This window comes from Capsicum annuum, chromosome 4 (assembly GCF_002878395.1).
Source record: "Capsicum annuum cultivar UCD-10X-F1 chromosome 4, UCD10Xv1.1, whole genome shotgun sequence".
Lineage (NCBI taxonomy): Eukaryota > Viridiplantae > Streptophyta > Magnoliopsida > Solanales > Solanaceae > Capsicum > Capsicum annuum.
The window spans coordinates 225,525,665-225,549,498 of record NC_061114.1 but is presented as its reverse complement, the minus strand read 5'-3'; the positions used below and the strand labels follow the sequence as shown (position 1 = coordinate 225,549,498).

Below are 23,834 nucleotides of genomic sequence, written 5' to 3'. Positions count from 1 at the left end.
TATCTTTACAAGAAAAAATGCATCTTTATTTGATGTATCGAGAGCTAATTATATATCTCGATAGATTCAAAATCAATTTTTTTGATAATTATGTAAGATATTAGAATTTTTTGTAATTAAACCGCAAACTATTGGGATTTTTATTGATCGTAAAAAAAAAAAACAGAGAGGACCCGGTCATTGGCATGTTAAAGCCCAATTGTAACCAACATGGGTTGTAGTGCAGTGGATGGAGCTGCTCCACCCTTAACCAGAGGTCGAAGGTTCGACTCTGGGTATGGAGAAAATTCTATTGAAAGAGCTGCCAACTTAATGGGCGCTGCAATGTGCGATCTGGATTAGTCGGGTTTCAATGCGGGCACCGAACACCGGATGAAAAAAAAAAACAAGAAGAAGCCCAATTGTAAAGAATACGAAGCCCTACTTCCCGCCAATATTATTGGCACGATTTCACATCTAACCAACATATTATCCATATATATCACTATTTTCCATATATATCACTATTTTCCCGCGAAATTTTTCACTCTCCATTCTTCCTCTTAGCTTTTTTCATTTTACTATTGAATCTAAATCTGCAGCTGAAATCCAACGATTCAAAATCAGGTGAGCTCAATTCGCTTTTTTTTTTTTAATCTTAGATCTGTTTTCTAGAGTTCTTGATTTGTCTTTCTGTTAGTGCATTTTTTGTTTATTTGTACAATTAAAAAAAATAAATATTTGGGGATAATTGATTTGTTTTTCTGTTACTGCATTATTGTACGATTAAAAGAAACCAGAAGATTTATAGCAAAACAGTACTTTCTCCGTTCCAATTTATGCGTCATTGGCCGTATGATTTGACATATATTTTAAGAAATAAATGATAACATACTTTCCAACTATTTGTGTGTTTATTAACCACCTTTTATTAGAATCGAAGAAATTGGGTACATATTTGAAGGAAGTTTATCCCAGTCTATGAATCATTTCATTAAGAGTAAAAATATAATTGTTTTCAATTATGGAAATATTACATTCTTTTTGAACGGATTAAAATTAAAGTATGTAACATAAATTGGTACATAGTTAATAGTATTTTGGTGATTTTTCAGGGCCCAATTTCCTTTAAGAACCGTTTGCGAGTGTACGTTAAATAAATTGTTTTTATATAAACTCATTTGTGTTTTCTTTGAAAAAATGTGACTTAATTAAATTAATAAATTGAGAGATTAATTTGTGACAATTCTAGTTGAGTTTATAGGGTAATTGAAAGTGTAATACACAGTTTGAGATATTGTTTAGTTGAAACGAGATCTAGTTTTTCATAATTACAAGTTTCAGAATGTAAAATGGTGTTTAACAACTTGTTTGAGGTAAGGGATGGTGATTATTTCTCAATATAGTCAAGAGAAAACATCGATGTCTTCTTTCTTTTATTATCTAGTGGTGTGTTGTCTCATTTTGTTGTTTATTTTTATGTTTTTTGTGGTTATTTCTCTGTGGGAATACACCGGTTATGTTGTTGTATAGTCAAGAGAAAACTTATAAGATTATTCGATAGAAACCTGCGTGCCATAATTCTTTTATAAGTAATTGGCATTGCGTAAGTTACATATCTTTTCACTGTTAACACTTTGGTTGCTGTTATTTACGCGTTTCTGTAATCTACTGACTGAAATTTTGCTTTCCTTTACTTTTTTTTTCTCATTCTAATTCAGCTCCAAGTAAATTGAAATGTTGACTTATTTTAATGAGTTTTGGATCTCACCTTATTAGACACAACTAACTAGAAACTTGATAAATTTTTGTGAAAGCTCTTGGTAGGAGTATCATCCCCTTTTAACTTTGGGCATAGATAGATATTTTGATCTTTAGCTTTGTGGAATGCTAAGTTGCTCGGACTCTCCAAAAATGTTGCCGCACCCGTGTCGGATCCTTCAAAAATACACTATTTTTGGAGGATCAGACGCACCCGTAGACATTTTTGAAGAGTCCAAGCAACTTAGGTGGAATGTATGGCATTGCTGTTTCTTACCATTGTTCAGTCATTTGTTGAACTATTCTTCATTATTGTGTTGGTTTAGCTTCATTTCTCCATTTGTTCCATTTACTTCTTTTTGCGGTCTATTTTTTTTTCCTCCTGTAAGAATAGTCAAAATAGGATTTTTTGACTCGAAGGAGGTTACCTAAGTGAAATTTGTAGGCTGTAAAGCCAATTAAGTGGAAATGTTCATTGATTCTTTCTTTGCTCTCTTGCTACTCTACTTGTGGCCTAAGGTTTCTTTCTTTTGCAGTTTCCGGAAGACTGGCGTGGCATCTTGGAGCTATAGTAAGACTCAACAGGCATCTGCAGTTCTACCAGCAGTTCATGAAGTTGAATCAAACCTGTCAGACAATGGAGCGAAGGAGTTGCAACAACTTGCACTTTATCCAGGTTAGGAGTGGAGGTTTGATAGTAAAAGTCCCTAATGTAGATTCTCTTGGAAAGCCAGCTTTAATGTTCAAGAAGTTAAAAGACATCTATGATACTGGAAATATTAAGTGTGAAAGCGAATGTCTGCCGGTGGTAGACAGGACACTACAGGCAATAGAACCTGAAATAAACAAATTTGGTTGCCATGCTGATGATGAAGTGGTCAGTCAGTTTGATGATTATAATTCTGGAGAAATAACACTGAAACAACTCAAGTATAGATGCAAATCTAAGAAAAGGAAACCTGCTACTCCAAGTCCTACTTCTACTAGTCCAAACCAGGCTAGTGGATGTTATCAGCCAGAGGAAGATGATGATTTTGAAGTACCCCTTAGCCAGTTGAAGTCGGGGATATCCAAAAAAGCAAATGGTAAAAAAAGGCGTACCAACAGATATCTCTTTGCATCTCCAAAAGAGCCTGTACAAATTAAAGTTGAAGTGGTTTTTGAGCCTGAAATTTCTCTACAGCCCATAAGTGGTTTGCCTGAAGTGGCGGAACCCATAGCTGAAACTTCTGAACCTGAGTTCTCAGTGTACCAAAGCCCAGATTCCTCCAATTGCTCCTCTAATATCCAGATGGCTAGCAAACTGGATTCTGGTACAATTACATGCAGTGAATTTCCAAATGTAGTTGACTTTGAGGAAGACACACCAGTTTTGTTTGCTGAAGATCAGCAACTTTGTACTCTTAATCAGATTTCCAGTGATTACTTGGAACCTGTAGGACCTAAATATGTCTCCTCAGCTAGTGAAGTGCTTGCAGATGTAAATAATCAGGCGGACAGTTGTAATTCAGATACCAGTCAAGATGAGTTGTTTCCTCCAGCAAGAACTACAGAAATGATAGCAGCAGCAAATGATCAGAGTTTAGACATGTATGACTGCCGGAAGAATTGTTCTGGTACAGTCAAGAGTTCTGATCAGAGTACCGATAGTGTTCCTGAGGCAATGGTACCAACTAGCACTACCAGTGCCAGTCTTCATTGTGCAGATGATGTTTGCATGTTTGGAGATGGAGACAAGGAAGTTTTGCTCTCAAATCAGAAGATTAATTCAGTTGATGGTCATGTTGACAATTGTATCTCCTCGTGTAATTTGCAAGCTTGCTCAGGCAGTGACAATTGTTTGCCATCCTCAGTCAAAATCAATGACAAGGGGCAGCAAACAGATTGTTGCTTTACTGATGCAGCAACTAGTTTGATTTCAGGAAATTGCTTGGATGATGAAAATCAACCTCTGAAATCTTCAAATATTTTGGAAGAAAGAAATATGATGTTAAGCAGTCCACCTCCGGATGTTGTAGATCAGATCTCAGCACCAGAGCTGTCACCGCCTCCTGAGAGACTTCTTTCGACACGAAAGGTAAGGGTGTTTGCTGAAGATAATTTGTTTTCTTTGTATTTCTTAAAGTGTTTTAAACAATATATTATTATGCAGGCTATTTCTCCATCCTCTCAAGAGCAACTTTGTTTGGCTATGAACTCCATAGACTTAATTGATGACCTGGAGAACTACAGTAAGTCATAGATAAAAATTGGTTTGCAATCATATGTTGGACTAATTCTGTGTTTTATCCGCTTCCTATATAATTCAATCGATGTATATGCATTGCAAATACAATCACAGTTTATATGATGTTTCAAATTTCTTTAACGACAAACCTGTCATCAGAGAAATTAATTCACCTGTATTATCTTAAGCATTTTGGTTGGTACTTCTGGTGGATCCCAGGAACCGATAACCAACGAAGCAAATCCAGCGGATGTCTGAAACTTATCTTTTGTTCTATAGGTTTTGCTTTAAACAAAGATGTCGTTTTTTTCAGTTCTGCTGTGTTTTTATTTACAGTAATTCTGACAAATTAGTACAACGTGCAAAGTTAAATGTCATCCAGATTTTAATTGTGAAAAAAAAAAAAATGTCATCCAGATTTTATGTGCTGATAAATGAACTTGTAATAAAATGAAAATAGAATAAAAACAGCTACTTCTTGTCAGACTTAATTTTTACTATACCTTACCTTCTCTACTCTAGCATTATATCAAATTTTCAACTGCTTTTAGCTACGTCTCCTGCGAAGTGGCAAAACTAGCAAGCTAGTTTTTAGTTTATAGTTGAAGTGAATGATCTTGGCAAATGAATGATGTATTTTTGATTTCATACTTCAACATTGCAATTCTAACTCAATTTATCTGCCAAATTTGTTATTATGGACAATAAACTCGAATTAATCAATAGAATGGTGTGATGATAGAGGCTTTGGCTCTGAATTTCCTGGTTCTCTTACTCTTCATGATGCTGTCCTTTTGTATGCTTGTAATAAGATAATATAGTTTTCCTCCTAAATGTCCTCAACTGTCTTGGACTCTAGCTGACTAGTTTTTTCTTGTCCAGAATGTAAAGAGAATCTCAGTTTTGCAGAACATGAGGATTCTAAAAGATCATCCCTTGCTGATGCTAGCACAACTAAAGAATCTGAAGGATCTCCACAGCTTATTAAGGCTAAAGTTTTTATAGGCCCCAAGCAGATCGCTAGGAGATTGAAGATTGGAAAACGAAGTTCCCTTCCAAAAGGCAATCTAGAAAAACGAAGTTCCCCTCCGAAGGGCAATCTAGAAGGTCCTCGTCTTTCTCGTTCTCTACCTCATCTTAGCACTGGGTGCACCTCAATTAAGCGTTGTTCAGAGAGTGCTATAGCATTTTCACAGCGGCAGATGCATGATATTGAATCTATAGCATTGAAGCTTATGAATGAAATGAAGTCCATGAAGGATATGGTAGAAGAAAAATTACTCTTTGAAGCATATCGAACCAGTTCCTTGAAAAATGATGCTGACGAGGTATGTTCTTCCAGATATACTTGAGTTAAACAACCAAAGTATGTCATAGCGAACCTGTTATGTCTGGTATAGTGAGTGATAATTTTCTTAAAATATTTAAGTACTAGTGGCGTTCTGAATTCTAACAACTGAAAACATATCAATTTGATCTTCATTTTGGTTCATGAGGAATGGTCATAACATGAAATAGGCATTTGACAAACCGGAAAAAGGCTAATGATATATGACTATGCTAGAACAACATGCTCGGATGAAGCACTTTGCTTGTATGCGCATTGTTCTCAAGTGCTATATCTTTTGTTTGCCAGGTGAAGACTGCCATAAAAAGTGCTACGAAAGTTGAAGAGACAACACGAAAGTGGTTGTCCATGATGACTAGGGACTGCACCAGATTCTGTAAAATCATGGTTCGTACCTCTCATTACTTCAAACTTTTCTAACGTTAAAATATGAACCTCATGACTTATCATTAAGTCAAATTTATTTTTCTGTGATGTAGAAATTGAGTCAAAATGGCGTGACAGATTCCAAGAACTCAGTCCACAGAGAGGGGAGGAAAATTTCTTTTGCTGACGAATCTGGTGGTATGCTCTGTCAATTCAACTATTTTGAGGATACCGATACAACTTTGGAATCTGATAGTGTACAACAAGAAGACGTCTGAGGCCTCGACTTTCATCTTCTGGAGATATCTCAAATTATGGATTATTGTGTATCTTCCTGATTGTTTGTGTCCAATAATGTAACATGAAATTTCATTTTTTCTATTGTCAAGAACCTAATACTTTTTTAGTTAATACTCTGATATCTACTTTAGATAAAACCACTGTTAGCTAAGTCTCCCCAAGAGGTGATGCAAAGGTGCTTGGCAAAATTACTACTAAAATTTGACAAAGAAATCAAGTACTTTTACCAGTTCAAATAGGGCTGCTTGGTGCACAAAGTTCCCATTATGTGTGGGGTCCAAAAGAAACACTAACCAGAGTACAAGAGCATATGAAAAATATGATCAAGCAAATGAAAAAATAACATGTGATGTGATGCACCTCATGTAGGTTTTGGAAATTGAACTTCAACCAATATGATGTCAAGTATGATTGTTCATTGAAATTTTGGGATCTTTAGATCCAGAGACTTCGAAAGATTTATCAAATAACTCCTCCCATATCTCAGTGAAAGCTTCAACAATAACTGCATGATAGTGTCTTGAATTGAGGCTAAGAAAACAAAGCAAAAGTTGTTCTAAATCCTTTGCTTCAAACATCTCTTTCTCCAGTATCATTTCCATCATTGATCTCTTGAAATCGTCGTAAGGATCAGCTGATTTTTTCACTATAGCAAAACTCTCATTCACTTTGCCGTCAGCCATACATGATGGCATCAGTCTCTCCACAACAGATGCCTTTGTGACAGAATCTTTAAAACTATTCGAAAGGTAACGTTTGAGCCTCCTTACTTTCGCGTTATTATTCTTTTTCGTCCTGTTCATTGTCCCGGTTAAAGGGTCCATCGGATAATCCACATCGAATGAAGATTCAAAACTTGGAGAAAAAATAAAGCTTTCAGTTTCATCATTAGGTTTCTCATCATCACATTCACTGGTGAAATTGAGCCAACCACTATCAGCAGAGGAAAAACTCATATTCAACTTACTGTTTCTACTTCTCCTCCTTCTCATGTTGTTATTGTCATGATCAGAATATTCAGAACTCGGCGAATTGTACGTTTTATGTGCCAAATTGTGATCTTTTCTGAATATATAAGCAGAATAGTGATGTGGGGTTGAGGGAGGTACTGGAACAGGAGAGTTATCAAGAATACTGCCGTTTGAAAATTTGTAAAGTGAAATTGGCAGAGGACTTTTAGGCAGAAAAGAAGCTTTATTGGATCGACAGAATCGAAAAGAAGGCATAGAAAGCTTGAGTTTAAATCTCCTTGTCATATCTAGAAAGACAATTCCTTTTAGTAGCAGAAGAGATGATGCACTTATATTGAGCCTAAAAAGTATTGAAGAAAATCGCCAGCAAATGCCTGAACCAAAATATGTTATAGCTATGGTCGCTCGTATTAAAGAAATATCAAAGAAACTCGCTAGCAAAATGCGTGAACCAAAATATGTTATTTACTACAAGCGACTGTACAATTACAGGCGGAATGTTCAGTACCGATTAGCTATATGCACTGTGAGTTTAGAGTTCAAGAATATGCTGTTGTTTTATATAAGAAAAATTGAGGAGAATTGCCGGCTCTGGTCAGCTGACAGTAGGCAAGTCTTTTAAGAAAGAATTTTAACAAGTAACTAATATACACCGTCAGTGTACATAATTGTACACCATCAGATCACAGGTAACACATTTTAAGAAAGTTTACAGAGTAAATTTCCTTAACTATAATCAAATTTATTTCGACACTCTTCAATTTCACGGATTTCTTATTACAGCTAAACTAAATTTTACGTATTTTTGTCATCCTTTTTAACTGGCCTGACATCTTTTGTCTAACCTTTTTAGCTGACGTGAACCTCATTTTATGTAATAAAAGTGCTATATCAGCACAAAAAGGTGACAAAATACGTTAAAATTGAGCTCAGAGGTAACATGATCCCTATGAAATTAGAGTGTGTCGTAGCGACTTTGATCACAGTTCGAAGGGTGGGGGATGTTGGATGCTTATCTCAAGTTTATATGTAAATATCTTTTGAATGACTTGATAGTGTAAAACAATATTTACTAGGACGGTATAAAACTCTTTATAGAACTTTTTTTTTTTTTGCCTTTATATAAGGAGTTTCCTGACCGACTAAATCTGAGTGATGTAATATAATTCAGATGTGAAAGCTACATAGAAATTCCCTTGAGGTCATACCAGAAATATAGGAAATGGTCTCAAAATTTTTTTTAATGTATTTTTTCTTGAGTGTGACATCAAAGATTTTCTTTCTCTTGTATTTATCTTTTGTACTTTAATAATAATTTGGATTCAACTTCCTTGACATTCCATGGAAAATTAGGTGAGCTAGCCAGTTTCAAGACCGCCTATGAATATGTCATTATTTAAATGTAATCCAAAAATAATCACTTTTTTAGATTGAGACAACCTCAGTGAAACACAAAAAAGTCTAATGCATGGTGTTGGAGTTTGCATTATATATTAACAATCTTCAATTTATTAATTTTTAATAAGTATGTTTTCTTTTGAAAAACACTTTCAATCACTAACACTAACTAAACACCAAAATATATTTTTCGGAAAAATGACTTTTATAGTACCAAACACACTTAAAGGACATTGGATTTTTCCATAATATCAAATGCAAAATTTGTCAACTGTTGCCAGCAAGATCCAATATTTATATCAATATATTTTTCTTGTCTTCATTTTTATTCTAAATAAAAATATATAAAAGGTCGTCAATTAGCCATCTGAAAAAAGTTTTACTTTGAAAAAATCTTACAATGTATCCATCCAGCCGTGCGTTGAAGAATTCCTTGCTATTCAATACCATAAATTTGGTCCTAAGAAAGTGACAGGATATTTGAGAGTTAAGTTAATTGTTAGATTATGTGAATCGACTCATAGCCTTAAAGTAACTGGTAAAATTATTTTCATGTGACTAAGATGTCACAGGTTAGAGCTGCGGGAATAATCTCTTGCAGAAATACAAAGTAAAACTACGTACATAAACCTTCATGGTCAGACCTTTCCTCAAACCCTGCACATAATAGGAGCTTAGTGCACCTGCTGCCCTTTCGAATCATCTGAAAACTATACTGCTCCAAATTTTGAATAAAATTGATTAGGTGTTGAACCTTCATTTTGGGTGAGCTAGACAATATTAGTTACTATTATAGAGAAAAAAACCAAATACAACCAAACAAAATCCAATTCTGATGCAAAAAATCAAAATTCATGAATGAAATGGAAAAGATACAAAATCAAAAATTCAAAATTGTTGAAGGTGGGGTCATAAGCTTTATTAGATGCCAGCCAGAGTTAGTTACATCTAATAAATTTTACCTACTATTAGATTTGAACCAACAACTCAACAAAGTCATTAGGGTGAAGTTGTTGAGAACCCTATGCTAGACAAAACTAACTACAAATATGCCTTAGTCTCAAACAAGTTGGGGTCGGGAATATAAATCTCACCGACCATATTTCTCCATTTAAGCTCTAACTCATGTCTTCATCATCATACCAAAAAAAAAATGAAGAAAAGTTTTCTGTATTTTTATAGACAAGTCAAAATACTCTTAGAAAAGCTATGTTATTCGAAACGAACTAACAAGACAAACATATTTCCTACTAGTAGATATCACCGATATGAATCTTTTTCTTCCAACGCGCACTATCTTTAGTTAATCTGCAACATATTAAGAATGTGACTATTGGGATTCCAGCGTATGTCTCCACGGGCTTTCACCTACGTATGTACAGTCTATCCAGATTCAGCACAGACATACTTAAATTGCAGTAAGAAAACAAGTTAACGAGAGGGCAGCCCGGTGCATTAAAGCTCTCGCTATGTGCAGGGTAGGGTCTGGAAAAGGGCCCCACCATAAGGATGTATATTGTACATAGTCTTACCTTGCATTTCTATCAGAGGCTGTTTTCAAGACTTAAACCAGTGACCTCCTGATCACATGGCAACAACTTTACCAGTTAATTACTCCAAGGCTCCCCTCCCCTTCAAAGAAAACAAGTTAGTAAGACACCAAAATGAGTCAATCATCCAGATAATATGCATCCAAACATATTCATTAACTGATTCATGTTTCACTGGATGATATTAATGCACAAGCTTGTCCAGACGTGCAAATTATTCAAAAATTGTGTATACAAGTGAGGAGCACGGCTCAAAGAATCAACAAAAGTACTTGATAGAGTTGAGAACGCGAGTCAGCTTGTTTGAGGATCCTTTGAATAAAGATGACAAACCTCCATCCATCGCAAAATGAGACTCGATCACTGACTAATTTCTGACCATTTTTGTCCAATAATTCGAATTCTTTGGTTCCAACTGGCTATCTGAATCTCGCCAAAATTTGATAATATGAAGGCTCTCTTCCTCAGTTGATCTCTGCAGGATAATTCAAGATGCATAACCCTTCTTTCTCATCTCAAGACATATTTCTGATGGATTATTAGCGGTAAGCGTGACCATATATAACTACCCCCTCGCTGACAAAAGATTGTCAGCCGCAGGCAGTATTTTATCTATAACACTTCGACCATCCTCTCCTCCGGCCCAAGCAGAAGTGATGCCTTCACAACCAACTTCGTCTTCAGGTGTAGGAACATAAGGAGGGTTCACAACCATCACATCAACCAAACCTGTCAATCGCTTCTCAAGTCCAGATGAAATATCTATATTTACCAACTCTGCATAAACTCCATGAGCATCCACGGTCTCACTAGTCACCCTTAGTGCATGAGGGTTAATGTCTGTTGCAATATAGTATGGAAAAACTCCTTCATGCCCAAGCGTAACTGCAAGTGAAGTAATAACATGCCCTGCCACAACCAATTTCCATACAAATCGAGGGCTGGTGTTGTAACAAGTTAATTCGATCAGCTACTAATGCATCGACCAATGCAAATGAATCATCACACGGTTCATAAACCTCAGGATGTGAACTCACAAGAAGGATTTTGGCAATTCTTGAAAGCATCTTAGATAGCTCCTGCCAATTCAAAACAAGCTCATAAGGTCTACGCAACGGAGGCTCTTGACACACCTTTCAATCATCAAAAACAAATTCCCTCTTGGTAGCATAAATGATACCACAGGGAGGCTGCAAATTAGACAAGCCCGTCATAGGGCCACGTGCAGTATTGTAGCAAAGGTATACATTGAGAGTATATTTGAATAATTTAGACATTACACACACGCAAACACCTCTCCATTTGTTTGTTTATTTATTTATACGAATTATATATTCCTCGCCACAAAGTAGCAGTGGATATAATGTATTCTATCCTAACTAGCTTAAACTTCTAAATTTGCCTCCACAAGTAATGCCAATGCCAACTTTCAAAGACGAGGCCAACCTAACTAAGAAAACGCAAGGGAACTTCAAGCCTTATCAGAAACCAAATCAAGCCATAGCATTACCATCACAATAAGCCAACTTTTTATTTTTGGACGAATAAGTTACATAAGCAAACTAAGGAGCAAATAAATCAATCCACTGCAATTTCGACAGTTTGTATGAGAACTGGTTATGGCAGTGGGTATGTCATTAATTTACTTGCGGTTATGCTTGGACATGACAAATATTTTTTTTTGATAACTGTGATGTCCGAGCCAGCTTGTGCGCACCTTGAGAAAATTACACTAACTAGCAAGTAGAAAGCTTGTCTAAGCAAGCTCCATTTAACAGAGAAGGAGAGGAAGAAAACTGTTATTCAGAAACTGTCACATTACATTGCATTATTCCAGCTAGGCATCTATCTATATTATATATATAGAGAGAGATGAATGTACAACTTCTAAAATCCTCTAGAAGCTTCTCAGCTCAGCCACACTACACTCTAAGCTGCCAGCTCACCACACGACTGATTGAGTAACTAACTAACTTGATGCACCGTAAATCAATGTAACAGTAAAACTAAAAAAATGATCACAGTAACTAAACTAACTATATGACAAACTGGTACCAGGTAACTCTGTCCACCAAGATGCTAAAACATATAGAAAAAAATTACGCAGTGTTTATCTCCGTTGAAAATTGAACGTGAGACCTCACGGCGTTCAATACAACTTTATTGAACGACTAGACCACACCCTTATTCTTGGACATCAATAGAATTAACCTTATTCAGTTTTTTTCCCTTTCCATACTATATTGCATTGGACATCAATAAATTAACTTTATTCAGATTTTTTTTCCTTTTATTATTCTTGTTTATCATTTTAACACAAGAAAACTTTTACTAACTTACGAACTTACTAGTAATAATGATATGAAAATGAGAATAACATTGTAAATAGCTAACCTTTCCAGGGTCAGTATCGTACCAATGTGGTTGCCCCGTCTGTTCCAGTGCGGCGAAGAGGAGAAAAAAGTTTGGGCACCTTTTGGAAAAATAGCCACTACTATGGTAAAATAAAGATAAAATATTAATATAACCACTTACGCAATTTTAGAGAATTTCAATATTATTTTTATTTACTACTTTGATATATCTATAAAATGTATAAAAGAGTGACTATATATTAACCATCAAGTTAACAATTTGACTAACTATCATCTTATTGAAATTCAAATTAAATAAGTAGTTTCAAACTGATAATTTGACCAACTATCTTAGATATTCAAATTCAAATTGAACAAGTAACTCTTGCTATCCAAATTTCATTTCACCAATCACTATTATCTCTAATATTTCACACATATATATGTCACATCACACATGACATTCATATTATATAACAAGTAGTGATTTGTTGGGTTAATTTCAACAAATTTACTACTTAATAATATTAATTAAAAGTGAAAAAATTATTAAATTAAGTATTTATAATGTGAAATATCACCATAGTAGGATAAGTGCACCATTGTTAACGACATGTTTTGATAAAAAGTTGGTTACATAAATTTTGATCATTGACTTATAAAATTAACTACAAACTCCAACATTTTTTTATGACGTTTAAATTGTGTTTATTTGAAGTTTTATTTCAATCTCCGTATAGAGTCATTAATGTTTGTATTGATAAACGTTTAACCTCCATTTAAATTTCATACAATTTTTTGTGTGTTACTAAGGACTCATTTATTTGCACTTAATGAAGGTTTGAATCTGAATGGTTCAGACTTTAGACCATTAAGTGCATTTGTTTTTTATTAAGGTTTTAACTCTTAATAGGTATGAATAGGTTCACATCTAGAATCAAGTCTTAGTCTGAAGGGATATTCTAGTGTAGATAATATTCACTATTCTATTCACATTCAACAGTCACCAACACTAACCACCTTTCTTACCGTTACCATTGTAAACCACCAACCACATCCACCATCGACAAAAAATACCGCTGCCAACCACAATTGTCAACCACTATCACACCTACTACCGCTTTTATTCTAATTATATTCACCGCCGCCACTACTACACCTACTACCGCTTGTGTAAATATCCCAAAAGTGACTATTGCCAATGTCTTTCTTATTCGTTCAATTTATTTCCACCTACTCAAATTCATCTCAACGTGCCTACTTATCCCATAAACAATATGTATATAATTTACCAATATAGGTTGTGGTGTAGTGGTGGACTACTCCACGCATAATCAAAGGTTCGAGTCCTGGGTATGGAGAAAGGAGAAATTATGTTGGGAGCGCTACCCCCACAATAGGCTCTGCAGTGTGATCCGAATTAGTCGGAACTCCAATACGGATATGAACAGAGGTAGAAAATCAGAAAAAAAAATATGTACTACATAATTTTAATTTTATTTTATTTTTAAAGTAAGATTATTATTACTCCCGCCAAAATCATACCCACACAATAGCAACTACCAAATAAACACCTCCTTGGATAAAAGGTGTCACAGAAACTATACATTTCTCCCCAAATTTCTCTCAAAATCATCTGATCCATTCAAATCTCTTTCAAAGAAGAAAAAATAAATAAAAAGGAAACACCATTTTCTCAATTATTTGTGCAAAATAAAATTTTTCCTTTCCTTTCCTTTTCCCAATAAGAAAATTTACGCGATGAGAAAATTGAGTCGTAATTTGGAGAAAGAAGATGGATTGGATACAGTATTGGAGGTGCCTTTACCGGAGGATATGTTTAGCAAGACGGGCTGTGGTGGTGCAGCGATCAGATGGAGGAATATGCTGCATATAATGCGCGCTGATAAATTAGATGATCGATCAAAGTCTGTTTGTTCTAGAAATAATGATCAATTTATGTTCTTACTGAAACTCGTTGGATCGGCTCTTATACCTTTTCAGGTTCAATTGGATCATGCTATTACTTTGCCTGTTACAGATGGTTGCATTGTAAGTCCTATGTAAATCTCTCCTTCCTCATATATTTTTTTTTTTTTGGATATTTATGTAAAAGAAAATATTAGTGATTTTAGATAGGAAAAAATGTGCGAAAAATACATGTATTTTGATGAAATTTGTAATTACGCATCTTGAACTTTGCGGGGATCGTATGACCCTCTAGACTATTTTTTACGGTATTTAACTGACATATATTTGTCTCTTATCAAACATTTTTTTCTCACGCGCTCAATGTGCGTGAAATACAAATACACGAGTGGTCCAAGTGCCAAATATATGCAGTTAAATACGGTAAAAAATAGTCTAATAGGGTCATGGAACCCCGCAAATTTCAGAAAGCGTAACTGCAAATTTCGTTAAAGTATATATATTTTTCGCACCTTTTTCCCTATTATGTATTGGGTCTCCATTTCACATTATTTCGTTCTTGTTGCTATTGTCATTTCGGAATCCCCATTTTCAAATTGCGTCTATTTGAAATAGCTTTTCTATCTCTACAAGATGAGCGTAAGGTCTGCATTGCTTGCTAGACCCTACTTGTGGAATTATATTGGATATGTTGTTATTGGTATTGACCTATAGATCACGCTCGGACTAAATTTACGGTTGCTCCAAAGCCGTCCTTCTTTGGGAAGTTCGTATTGGACAAAATAATATTTTCATAAATCGGAAGGAATTTGATGAAATTTGAATATTCCTTAATGAGAATGTTAGTATTTTTATATCAATCAATCAATCAATACATCAGCATCATTTTTTTTAATCGAATTGTTTATCTCTATGAAACTGATCATACTGTAATAATCTTGCAAAATCAAGTACTAATTTTATGCTTTTAAATTATTCAAGTGTTTCATGCTTTATGTTAATCTTGAGAGAGTTAAAAACAATGTCCAGTTCCAAATACTATATTGCTAATAAGAAGTGGCAAGGTCCTTATTTTTTTTAAGTATCAAAATATAAAGGAGTGAACTCACGAAGAAACCAAGGGAAATCAATTGATACCCCTTGAATATATGTGGCTCTGCCGCTGCTAATAAGTAGTAACTTGATTATACACTGGTGTCCAAGGTTTATCCGTGGCAGACTCTAGCAGCAGTTTTTTGGCTACTAAAATGTAAATGAAAGTCCTCATTTGCTAGCGTTGAAGTGTGTGACGATCCCATCTAAAAACTGAAGCTATTAGCGAGAGCACACTTTATTGTATTCTCGATACTCTGATCCCCTCACTTGTGTGCTTGATTCTTTTTCATGGGTCAAACACGTGGAAATTCTTTTTGGTAACATTTGGTGGCAAGACTCAATCATAAGACCTATGTCTGCGTGACCATCTCATCTCAAAACATAAGTTGTTAGAAAGAGCGCACTTTTATTTACTAAATTTTATCAGAATACCTTATCTAATTGATTTTGCTTAAATTTCTCAAACAAAAAACATGCTGAAACCATTCTAATATCGTGGTCATCAGATGGCTTCTTCTGCGAAATACATAGTACAACAATATCTAGCAGCTAGTGGAGGTCAGGCTGCATTAAATTCAATCAATAGCATGTACGCGGTGGGGCAATTGCAGATGGCAATGTCAGACATTCAACAAAGTGGTAACCAAATGAACTCCAAAAGGACATGTGAGGACGGAGGATTCGTTCTTTGGCAAAAGAATCCTGATCTGTGGTTCCTAGAATTGGTTGTTTCCGATTGCAAGGTCAGTGCTGGTAGTAATGGTACAGTAGCTTGGAGTCACTCTTCCACCAATTCTAATGCATCAAAAGGTCCTCCAAGACCACTCAGGAGGTTCTTTCAGGTATACTCTTTCGCTTCAGTCGTTTTCCAGGCCTGAATTACATAATTTTTAGGATTAAAGAAAGTTACATGTATTGACAGTATAATTAGTTAAACTTGTAACAAAAAGTTCAGTGTTGTTCAGATCCTCCGAAAATGCCTCTGCTCCCATGTCGGATCTTCCAAGAACATTTTTGGAGTATATGAGCAACAACCATAACTTGTAATTACCATGTGAACTGATTGTGTAAACGCTTTAAGATCATCAAGACATAAAACGTAACTCTTTTACTTTTTTTCTCTTGAACTGAAGGTCTATAGGAACTAGCCTCTCTACCTAGGTAGGGGTAAGGTCTGCATGCACTTTATCCTCTCCAAACCCCACTTTGTGGGATTACACCGGGTATCTTCTTGTTGTTGTTGTATTCATTATCATTCATGGATGGGCTAATGTAACATACTTCTTGTTTTTGAATTGCGAGTCACACTCTTTCCTTTGTGTTCTTTATGGAATCATACTACAACTAGATCTACTCAATTACAGTCAACATGGTTAAGTATACCAGTTCTGCTGCCTGCACAAGCTAGAAAGCTTATCAATGTTGATAACGTTCAGATTCCTTCGATGTCTTGTTTATGAATTCTTGATCAACAGGGATTAGACCCAAGATCAACTGCCAATTTATTTCTGAATGCTGTTTGTATTGGAGAAAAGAAGATTAAGGATGAAGGATGCTTTATACTAAAACTTGACACAAGCAAAGACACGTTGAAGACACAGAGCACGGCCAACACAGAAGTTGTTCGTCACACCATATGGGGCTACTTCAGCCAACGCTCGGGACTTCTCATCCAATTCGAGGACTCAAAACTAGTAAGATTGAAGTCAGCAAAAGACGGTGACAGTATATTCTGGGAAACAAGCATGGAATCGACACTTAATGACTATAGGAATGTCGAAGGTATCAACATAGCACACTGTGGGAGAACTTCAGCAACTATTTATAGATACGGAAAGAACATAGACTATAGAGCAAAACTTGAGGAAACATGGAGGATTGAAGAGATTGATTTTAACATAAGTGGTTTGTCGATGGACTGTTTTTTGCCTCCTGCCGATGCTAACAAGGAAAATGAACATGGAGAATGGGATTCTAGAGCTCTTTAGCTGGAAATAGAACTGTATGCTAATCCGAAAATGTTCTTGTATATATAAGATAGATAGCATGTTAGCTCTTCTTCTTATTGCCATGACTATGGGTAATCAGTAACTTGTTTTCCCCCAAAATATTGGATATTTTGATAGCAAAATAGTCCTTTCGTCTCAAAATTCAAGTAATATTCATTACGTAAAGTGTTTCTTTCGATCATCCATCTAAAGGAGAAGCTTGATTTCGAATTTGACCAATTGAGATACCAGGAAACAATATTCTGATTTTCGCCATTTGATGTGATTTCTCAGCCTATATTATTGTATTCTTCTTGGATTCAAAAACTAACTGCAAAGATCACAAAGAAAATAAATTCATACGTCGATACCTTGTGTAAAACTCATGTGTAAGAAATATTCAATTACAACATAGCATTTTATTAACTGAAGTTTTTTCTATCTTGCTGCTGTATATTACTCAAACTTTTAGTAACATCAAAACAAAATTTCCTTATACTCCTTTTGGACATCCTGAACTATTTGGTACGTTTCGACTAATACTATTTGCGATAGTTGATGGAGCTTAAATCAGAATATTAAAGACAGTGTCGTATCTCAATGAATACGGTTTTTTACTTTTACTTTATGGTGTTCGGTTAGTAAGCGTACGTAAAAATATAATGGCAAAAGCCTTTATATATAATCTAGTCAAGGGGTGTATGGGGCCGGAGAGCAGCGAATGCCACTTATTTGATCAATCAAACACAAGAAAATGGGAAAGTATCATTCTGTCTTATCAAAATGACGGCGCTTTGATCTATACTTAGATCTGATTCTCCTATGTAATGAAGTTTTATATCCCAATCTTCAGCGTGTCGTTTGTTCAGGCAAATCGACACACGATTGAACCATACGTCCAATGATTGAAGATAGCTACCCTTAATTAGCACGACGGCGGTAACATAGGGATTTGTACTTTCTATTATGGCTTTAGCTTTCATGAGATCAACTCCTACCAACTCTGGCCACTCACATTGATGGTGTATTTCACTCTTGCACTGATTTCCAGTACAAGTACAATCTAGACAAGAAGGGCGTGGAGGGACTTCACATTTTATAGGGCCATAAAATAATGGTGATAGGCTTACTAATAGAGAATTGATACTTCCTCCGTTTCGTTTTAGTTGAACCTTTTTAAAAAAATATTTATTTCAATTTAGTTGTTTATTATGTATTTTCAATACTATCCTTCACATCAAATGACTAAACAAATGTATTTACTCAAATTTATATTTTCAAAGCATAATTAATAAGGCTAATTTGATAAAATAAATCCCTAATTAATATTTTCTTAGTGAATATGCCAAGTCAACAGGGGCCAACTAATATGAAACGTAGGGAGTAGATTAATGTAATAATCTGTCAAGATTGATGTAAATTTATTACAGTAATGGGAACATATAAGGCAATTCATGTGTATTATTGGGTAATTATGGATATGGAGTACTTTTTTTTATGTCAATTACCATTCATGGAAAAGTGAGATGTAGATTTTGAATTTCATTCTCTTCCTATCAAGTTACGTAATACAAATGTTTTATGTGTTCAATGCATTAGAAAAAAAGAATCTCTCCTGACACAAATTTAGCTTTAGTTTTGGCATAGATTTTAAAGTTGAAATTTGATTTTTAAAATTTGAAGTTGTGTTTTGACATACATTTTACTTGAAAAAAAATAAAAAATTTAAGTTTTGTGAGTAGAAGTCTTGAAAAGTTAAAACCTAGTTTGGATCAATTTTTAAAGATAAAATCTTATTCAAAATCAATGATCAACCAGATGTTTAAAGATAAATTTACAAAATTTGATTAGAAAGCTATGATAAAACACTAGCTTAATGAGTCTATATTACCAAACTTATGAGCAAAAGTTGAGGATTCTGATCTATATATATATACTTAGATCTAATTCTCCTATCGATGAAGTTTTATATCCCAATCCTAGGCGGGTCTCTAACACGACCTTGGCCATCAGGGCAAAGCGACACACGATTGCAACATATAGGCCCGATGTTGCACGACAGCCATCCTTTAGCACGACAAAAGTGAAATCGGGATTTGTCCTTGTTATTGCGGCTTTAGCTTTCATGACATCAACAGCTACCAACTCTGGCTACTCACATTGATTTGGAAATCCAAAATGTTTGCACTGATTTCCACTCCAAGTACAATCTAGATAAGGAGGTTATGTCATTTTGGATTATATTATGACCATATATATTGGGAAATGAATAGAAAGCCAAGAAGAAAATGTGCTATTGTTTTCTCCAATTGTGATGTTGTGCAAATGGAGGGACTTCACATTTTATAGGACCATAAAACAATGGTGATAGGATTTTTAATGGAGGTTTGGTAGATTACTAGTTGGATTAATTTTTGGAATTTGATTTTTTTAAGATAGATTTTTAAAATTTGATACAAAATATATGGTCAAACAGATATTTAAAGATAGTTTTTAAAATCTTTAGTCAAACACTAGTTTGATGAGTTTATCTTACCAAATTTTGAGTACCAAACTTATTTTTCTTTTCTTGATCATATTATAATTTAAAAGTTCTTTTGTTTAGTAAAAATTGACGATCTTAACTTATTCGGTTTATATTTTAAATAGAAGCCAGACACTAATTTTTTAGGAGAATACAACAACAACAAACCCAGTGTATTCCCACCTAGTGGGGTCTGGGGGGTAAGATGTACGCAGTCCATACCTCTACCTCTGATGAAGTAGAAAGGCTGTTTCCGATAGACCCCCAGCTCAAGACACGAGATACCACACAAACACATAGTAAAGCACAGAAGCAGATTACATAACATAAATACGGCACCCATAAATAATATAAAACAGAGGAAAGCAGAGGAAAGCACACAGATTCGTAATAAAACATGGAACACGGAAGACGAAATCATAACTGGAATAAAACCCCCACCAAGTAATTTCCTACACTAGCGACCCAAACTGACCCTAATCCTCTGCCGAAATTCGCGCCCTCCAGACCTTCCTATCTAGGGTCATGTCCTCGGTGAGCTGTAACTGTTCCATGTCCCGCCTGATTACCTCGCCCCAGTACTTCTTCGGCCTACCCCTACCCCGCCTAAAACCATCCAACGCTAGCCTCTCACACCTACGGACCGGGGCATCCATGCCCCTCCTCTTCACGTGTCCGAACCATCTCAATCGTGCTTCCCGCATCTTGCACTCCACTGAAGTCACACCAACCCTCTCCCGGATAGTCTCATTCCGAACTCTATCCCCTCTAGTCAGTCCACACATCCAGCGCAACATCCGCATTTCTGCCACCTTCATTTTTTGGATGTGGGAGTTCTTAACTGGCCAACACTCCGCTCCATACAACAAGGCCGGACGGACTACCACCTTGTAGAATTTGCCTTTAAGCTTGGGCAGCACCTTCTTATCACACAGCACCCCCGACGCGAGTTTCCACTTCATCCATCCCGCCCCAATACGGTGCGAGACATCCTCGTCAATCTCACCGTTACTCTGGATCACGGACCCAAGATACTTGAACTTATCCTTCTTACATACCTCCTATGCTTCCAGCTTCACTACCACCTCATTTTCCCGCCTCACGTCATTAAACTTGCATTCCACATACTCTGTCTTGCTTCTGCTCACCCTGAACCCTTTAGACTCAAGAGTTTGCCTCCACACCTCTAATTTGTCATTCACACCCCCTCGAGTCTCATCTATCAGAACTATATCGTCTGCAAAAAGCATACACCACGGCACCTCCCCTTGAATGCGCCGCGTCAACACATCCATCACCAACGCAAACAAAAAGGGACTAAGAGTAGATCGCTGATGCAATCCTGTCAGGACAGTGAAATGCTCTGAGTCTCCTCCCGCCGTCCTCACCTGGGTTTTTGCTCCATCATACATATCCTTAATTACTCTGGTATATGCCAGCGGTACTCCACTCACCTCCAAGCATCTCCAAAGCACCTCCCTAGGGACTTTGTCGTATGCCTTCTCCAGATCGATAAACACCATGTGCAGATCCTTTTTCCGCTCCCTATACTGCTCCACCAACCTCCGCACCAAGTGGATTGCCTCCGTCGTCGAGCGGCCGGGCATAAATCCGAACTGGTTTTCCGAAATAGACACTATCCGTCTCAGCCTCACCTCGACCACTCTCTCCCAGATCTTCATAGAGTGACTCAATAACTTAATCCCTCTATAGTTATTGCAACTCTGAATGTCCCTCTTATTCTTATAGAGAGGGACCATGGTACTCCACCTCCACGCCTCGGGCATCTTTGCCGTCTTGAAGATTTCATTAAACAATCTAGTCAACCACCTTACACCAGCCTCTCCAACGAACTTCCAAAACTCTACCGGTATCTCATCCGGCCCCGTCGCCCTACCCCTTCGCATCCTGCGGACAGCCTGTCTAACCTCTTCTACCTTAAAACGTCTACAATAGCTAAAATCCCGACACTCCTCTGAGTGCTCCAGTTCCCCTAACACAATAGCTCTATCCCCTTCGTCATTCAAGAGCCTATGAAAATACGACTGCCATCTCTTCTTAATGTGGCCGTCCTCCACTAACACTCTACCGTCCTCCCCCTTAATGCACCTCACCTGATCGAGGTCACGACCCTTCCTCTCCCTAGCCTTAGCGAGTCTAAACAACTTTTTCTCCCCTCATTTCTCCTGTAACCCTGCATACAAGCTCTCAAAAGCGGCCGTCTTAGCTGCCGTGACTACTGACTTCGCCTCCTTCCTCGCTAGCTTGTACTCTTTCCTGTTTACCCGCTTCTCCTCTTCGTCCTTACTTTCCACCAACTTAGCATATGCCCCTTTCTTGGTCCCCACTTTCTTCTCCACCTCTTCATTCCACCACCAATCCCCCCGACGGTGCCCGGCCCGGCCCCTAGAAATACCCAACACCTCACTTGCATTCTCCCTGATGCACCTTGCCGCCCTGTCCCACATACTATCCACGTCCCCCCTACACTCCCACACTCCCATTCCCGCCAACCTCTCCCCTATCTCCCACGCATTCACTGGCGTCAGGCCGCCCCACTTAATTCTCGGTCTACACTCCTTAGTCCTCCTCTTTCTATTCTTCTTTATACCCAAATCCATAACCAAGAGCCTATGCTGGGTCGAAAGATTCTCACTCGGGATGACTTTACAGTCCTTACACAACGCCCTATCCCCTTTCCTAAGCAACAAAAAGTCAATCTGAGTCCTGGCTACCGCGCTTCGAAAGGTGATCAGGTGCTCGTCCTTCTTCGGGAAGCCCGAGTTCACCACCACCAGCCCAAAGGCCCTCGCAAATTCCAGTAGGGTCGCCCCCTCATCATTTCTCTCCCCAAAACCAAAACTACCATGCACGCTACCAAAGCCTCCCGGTAGCGCCCCGATATGCCCGTTGAAATCCCCTGCTACAACAATCTTCTCCGAACTAGACACGCCTCTCACCACCTCCTCCAAAGCCTCCCAAAACCACATCTTCTCCTCCCCCTCCGATCCCACTTGCGGCGCATAAGCACTACACACGTTCAGGGTAAACCCCCGAATGACCAACTTAATAGTCATCAACCTATCGTTGATCCTCTTCACCTCCACTACCTGACCTCTAAGCTCTTCATCTACTAAGATGCCAACTCCATTCCTACGCCTGTCGCTCCCCGAGTACCACAGCTTGTAACCATCCACATCCCTAGCCTTAGACCCTACCCACTTGGTCTCTTGGACACGCGCAATGTTGATCCTCCTCTTCCTAAGAATCTTCACAAGCTCTATGGACTTACCCTGAAGGGTCCCTATATTCCAAGACCCAACCCTCAGCCTACCGTCCCGCCCTCCACTACCTCCCCCCCCGCAGCCAAACCTTGGCCTCCCTCCCACTCCCGCCCTCTCCTCATCCCCCGCCCCCACCACGGCCCCACTCCCAACCCCCTCGAACATGACCCTATCCACCCATTACCGCCCACAGCCACAACTACACGAAAGTATAAAAAAATATACAGATATACACGGTGGTAGTATCAAATCAGCAGCAAGGAAATACAAGGCTCACACAAATTCAAAGGAATACTCCCGAAATAAAACTATACTCAATTAGGGGGCAAACACCACCGGACTCAACACCCACCGCCCCAAATACAGGTTCCCAGCCAATAACCCAATCCAAAGCAGTGGAAGAAACGACCACAGCAACAGCAACAACAGACAATGTCCACAAATTTCATGCAAGTCAAAGTACAGGGGCTACTACTCGCATAATACTAAGAATGAAATATGAAATAATGAAATAAAATGGAATATGAAATAACGAAAATAACAAAGGTTAGAAGTCACCGGATTACGCTTGGAGCTGCGGCTGCTGGAGACGGAACGGCGGGCGGCGGCTGGCTGGCTGAAGGTCGAGGTGGGGAGAGGGCTGGTGTACCCCGCTGGGGGGGAGTACGGACAGGACAGGTAAGGGTGGGGGGCCGGCGGTCGGGTCGGCGCCGGGGACCGGAGGTCGGGGCCGGCGGTCGGGTCGGGTCGGCGCCGAAGG

The 23,834-nt window shown here is 37.6% G+C and overlaps 2 protein-coding genes and 2 pseudogenes across 3 annotated transcripts; 2 read left to right on the top strand and 2 right to left on the bottom strand.

The window, feature by feature from the left end:
• Positions 1-217: 217 nt before the first annotated feature.
• On the top strand, positions 218-6,092 carry LOC107867020. 2 transcript variants are annotated; one of them, XM_047411218.1, is made up of 6 exons: positions 218-606; positions 2,277-3,817; positions 3,893-3,971; positions 4,850-5,295; positions 5,604-5,702; positions 5,795-6,092. In XM_047411218.1, the coding sequence occupies exons 2-6, from the start codon at positions 2,351-2,353 to the stop codon at positions 5,957-5,959; spliced, it is 2,256 nt and encodes a 751-aa protein (XP_047267174.1). In that variant the 5' UTR covers positions 218-606; positions 2,277-2,350; the 3' UTR covers positions 5,960-6,092. The 2 variants fall into 2 exon arrangements, with proteins under 2 accessions (XP_047267174.1, XP_047267175.1); XM_047411219.1 differs by having other exon boundaries at positions 275-606; positions 4,877-5,295.
• On the bottom strand, positions 6,092-7,522 carry LOC107867021 (annotated as a pseudogene).
• Positions 7,523-10,201: 2,679 nt separating this feature from the next.
• LOC107868559 lies at positions 10,202-11,312 on the bottom strand (annotated as a pseudogene).
• Positions 11,313-13,811: 2,499 nt separating this feature from the next.
• On the top strand, positions 13,812-17,446 carry LOC107869419. Its single transcript, XM_016715961.2, has 3 exons — positions 13,812-14,306; positions 15,785-16,120; positions 16,754-17,446. The coding sequence occupies exons 1-3, from the start codon at positions 14,016-14,018 to the stop codon at positions 17,264-17,266; spliced, it is 1,140 nt and encodes a 379-aa protein (XP_016571447.2). The 5' UTR covers positions 13,812-14,015; the 3' UTR covers positions 17,267-17,446.
• Positions 17,447-23,834: the final 6,388 nt, after the last annotated feature.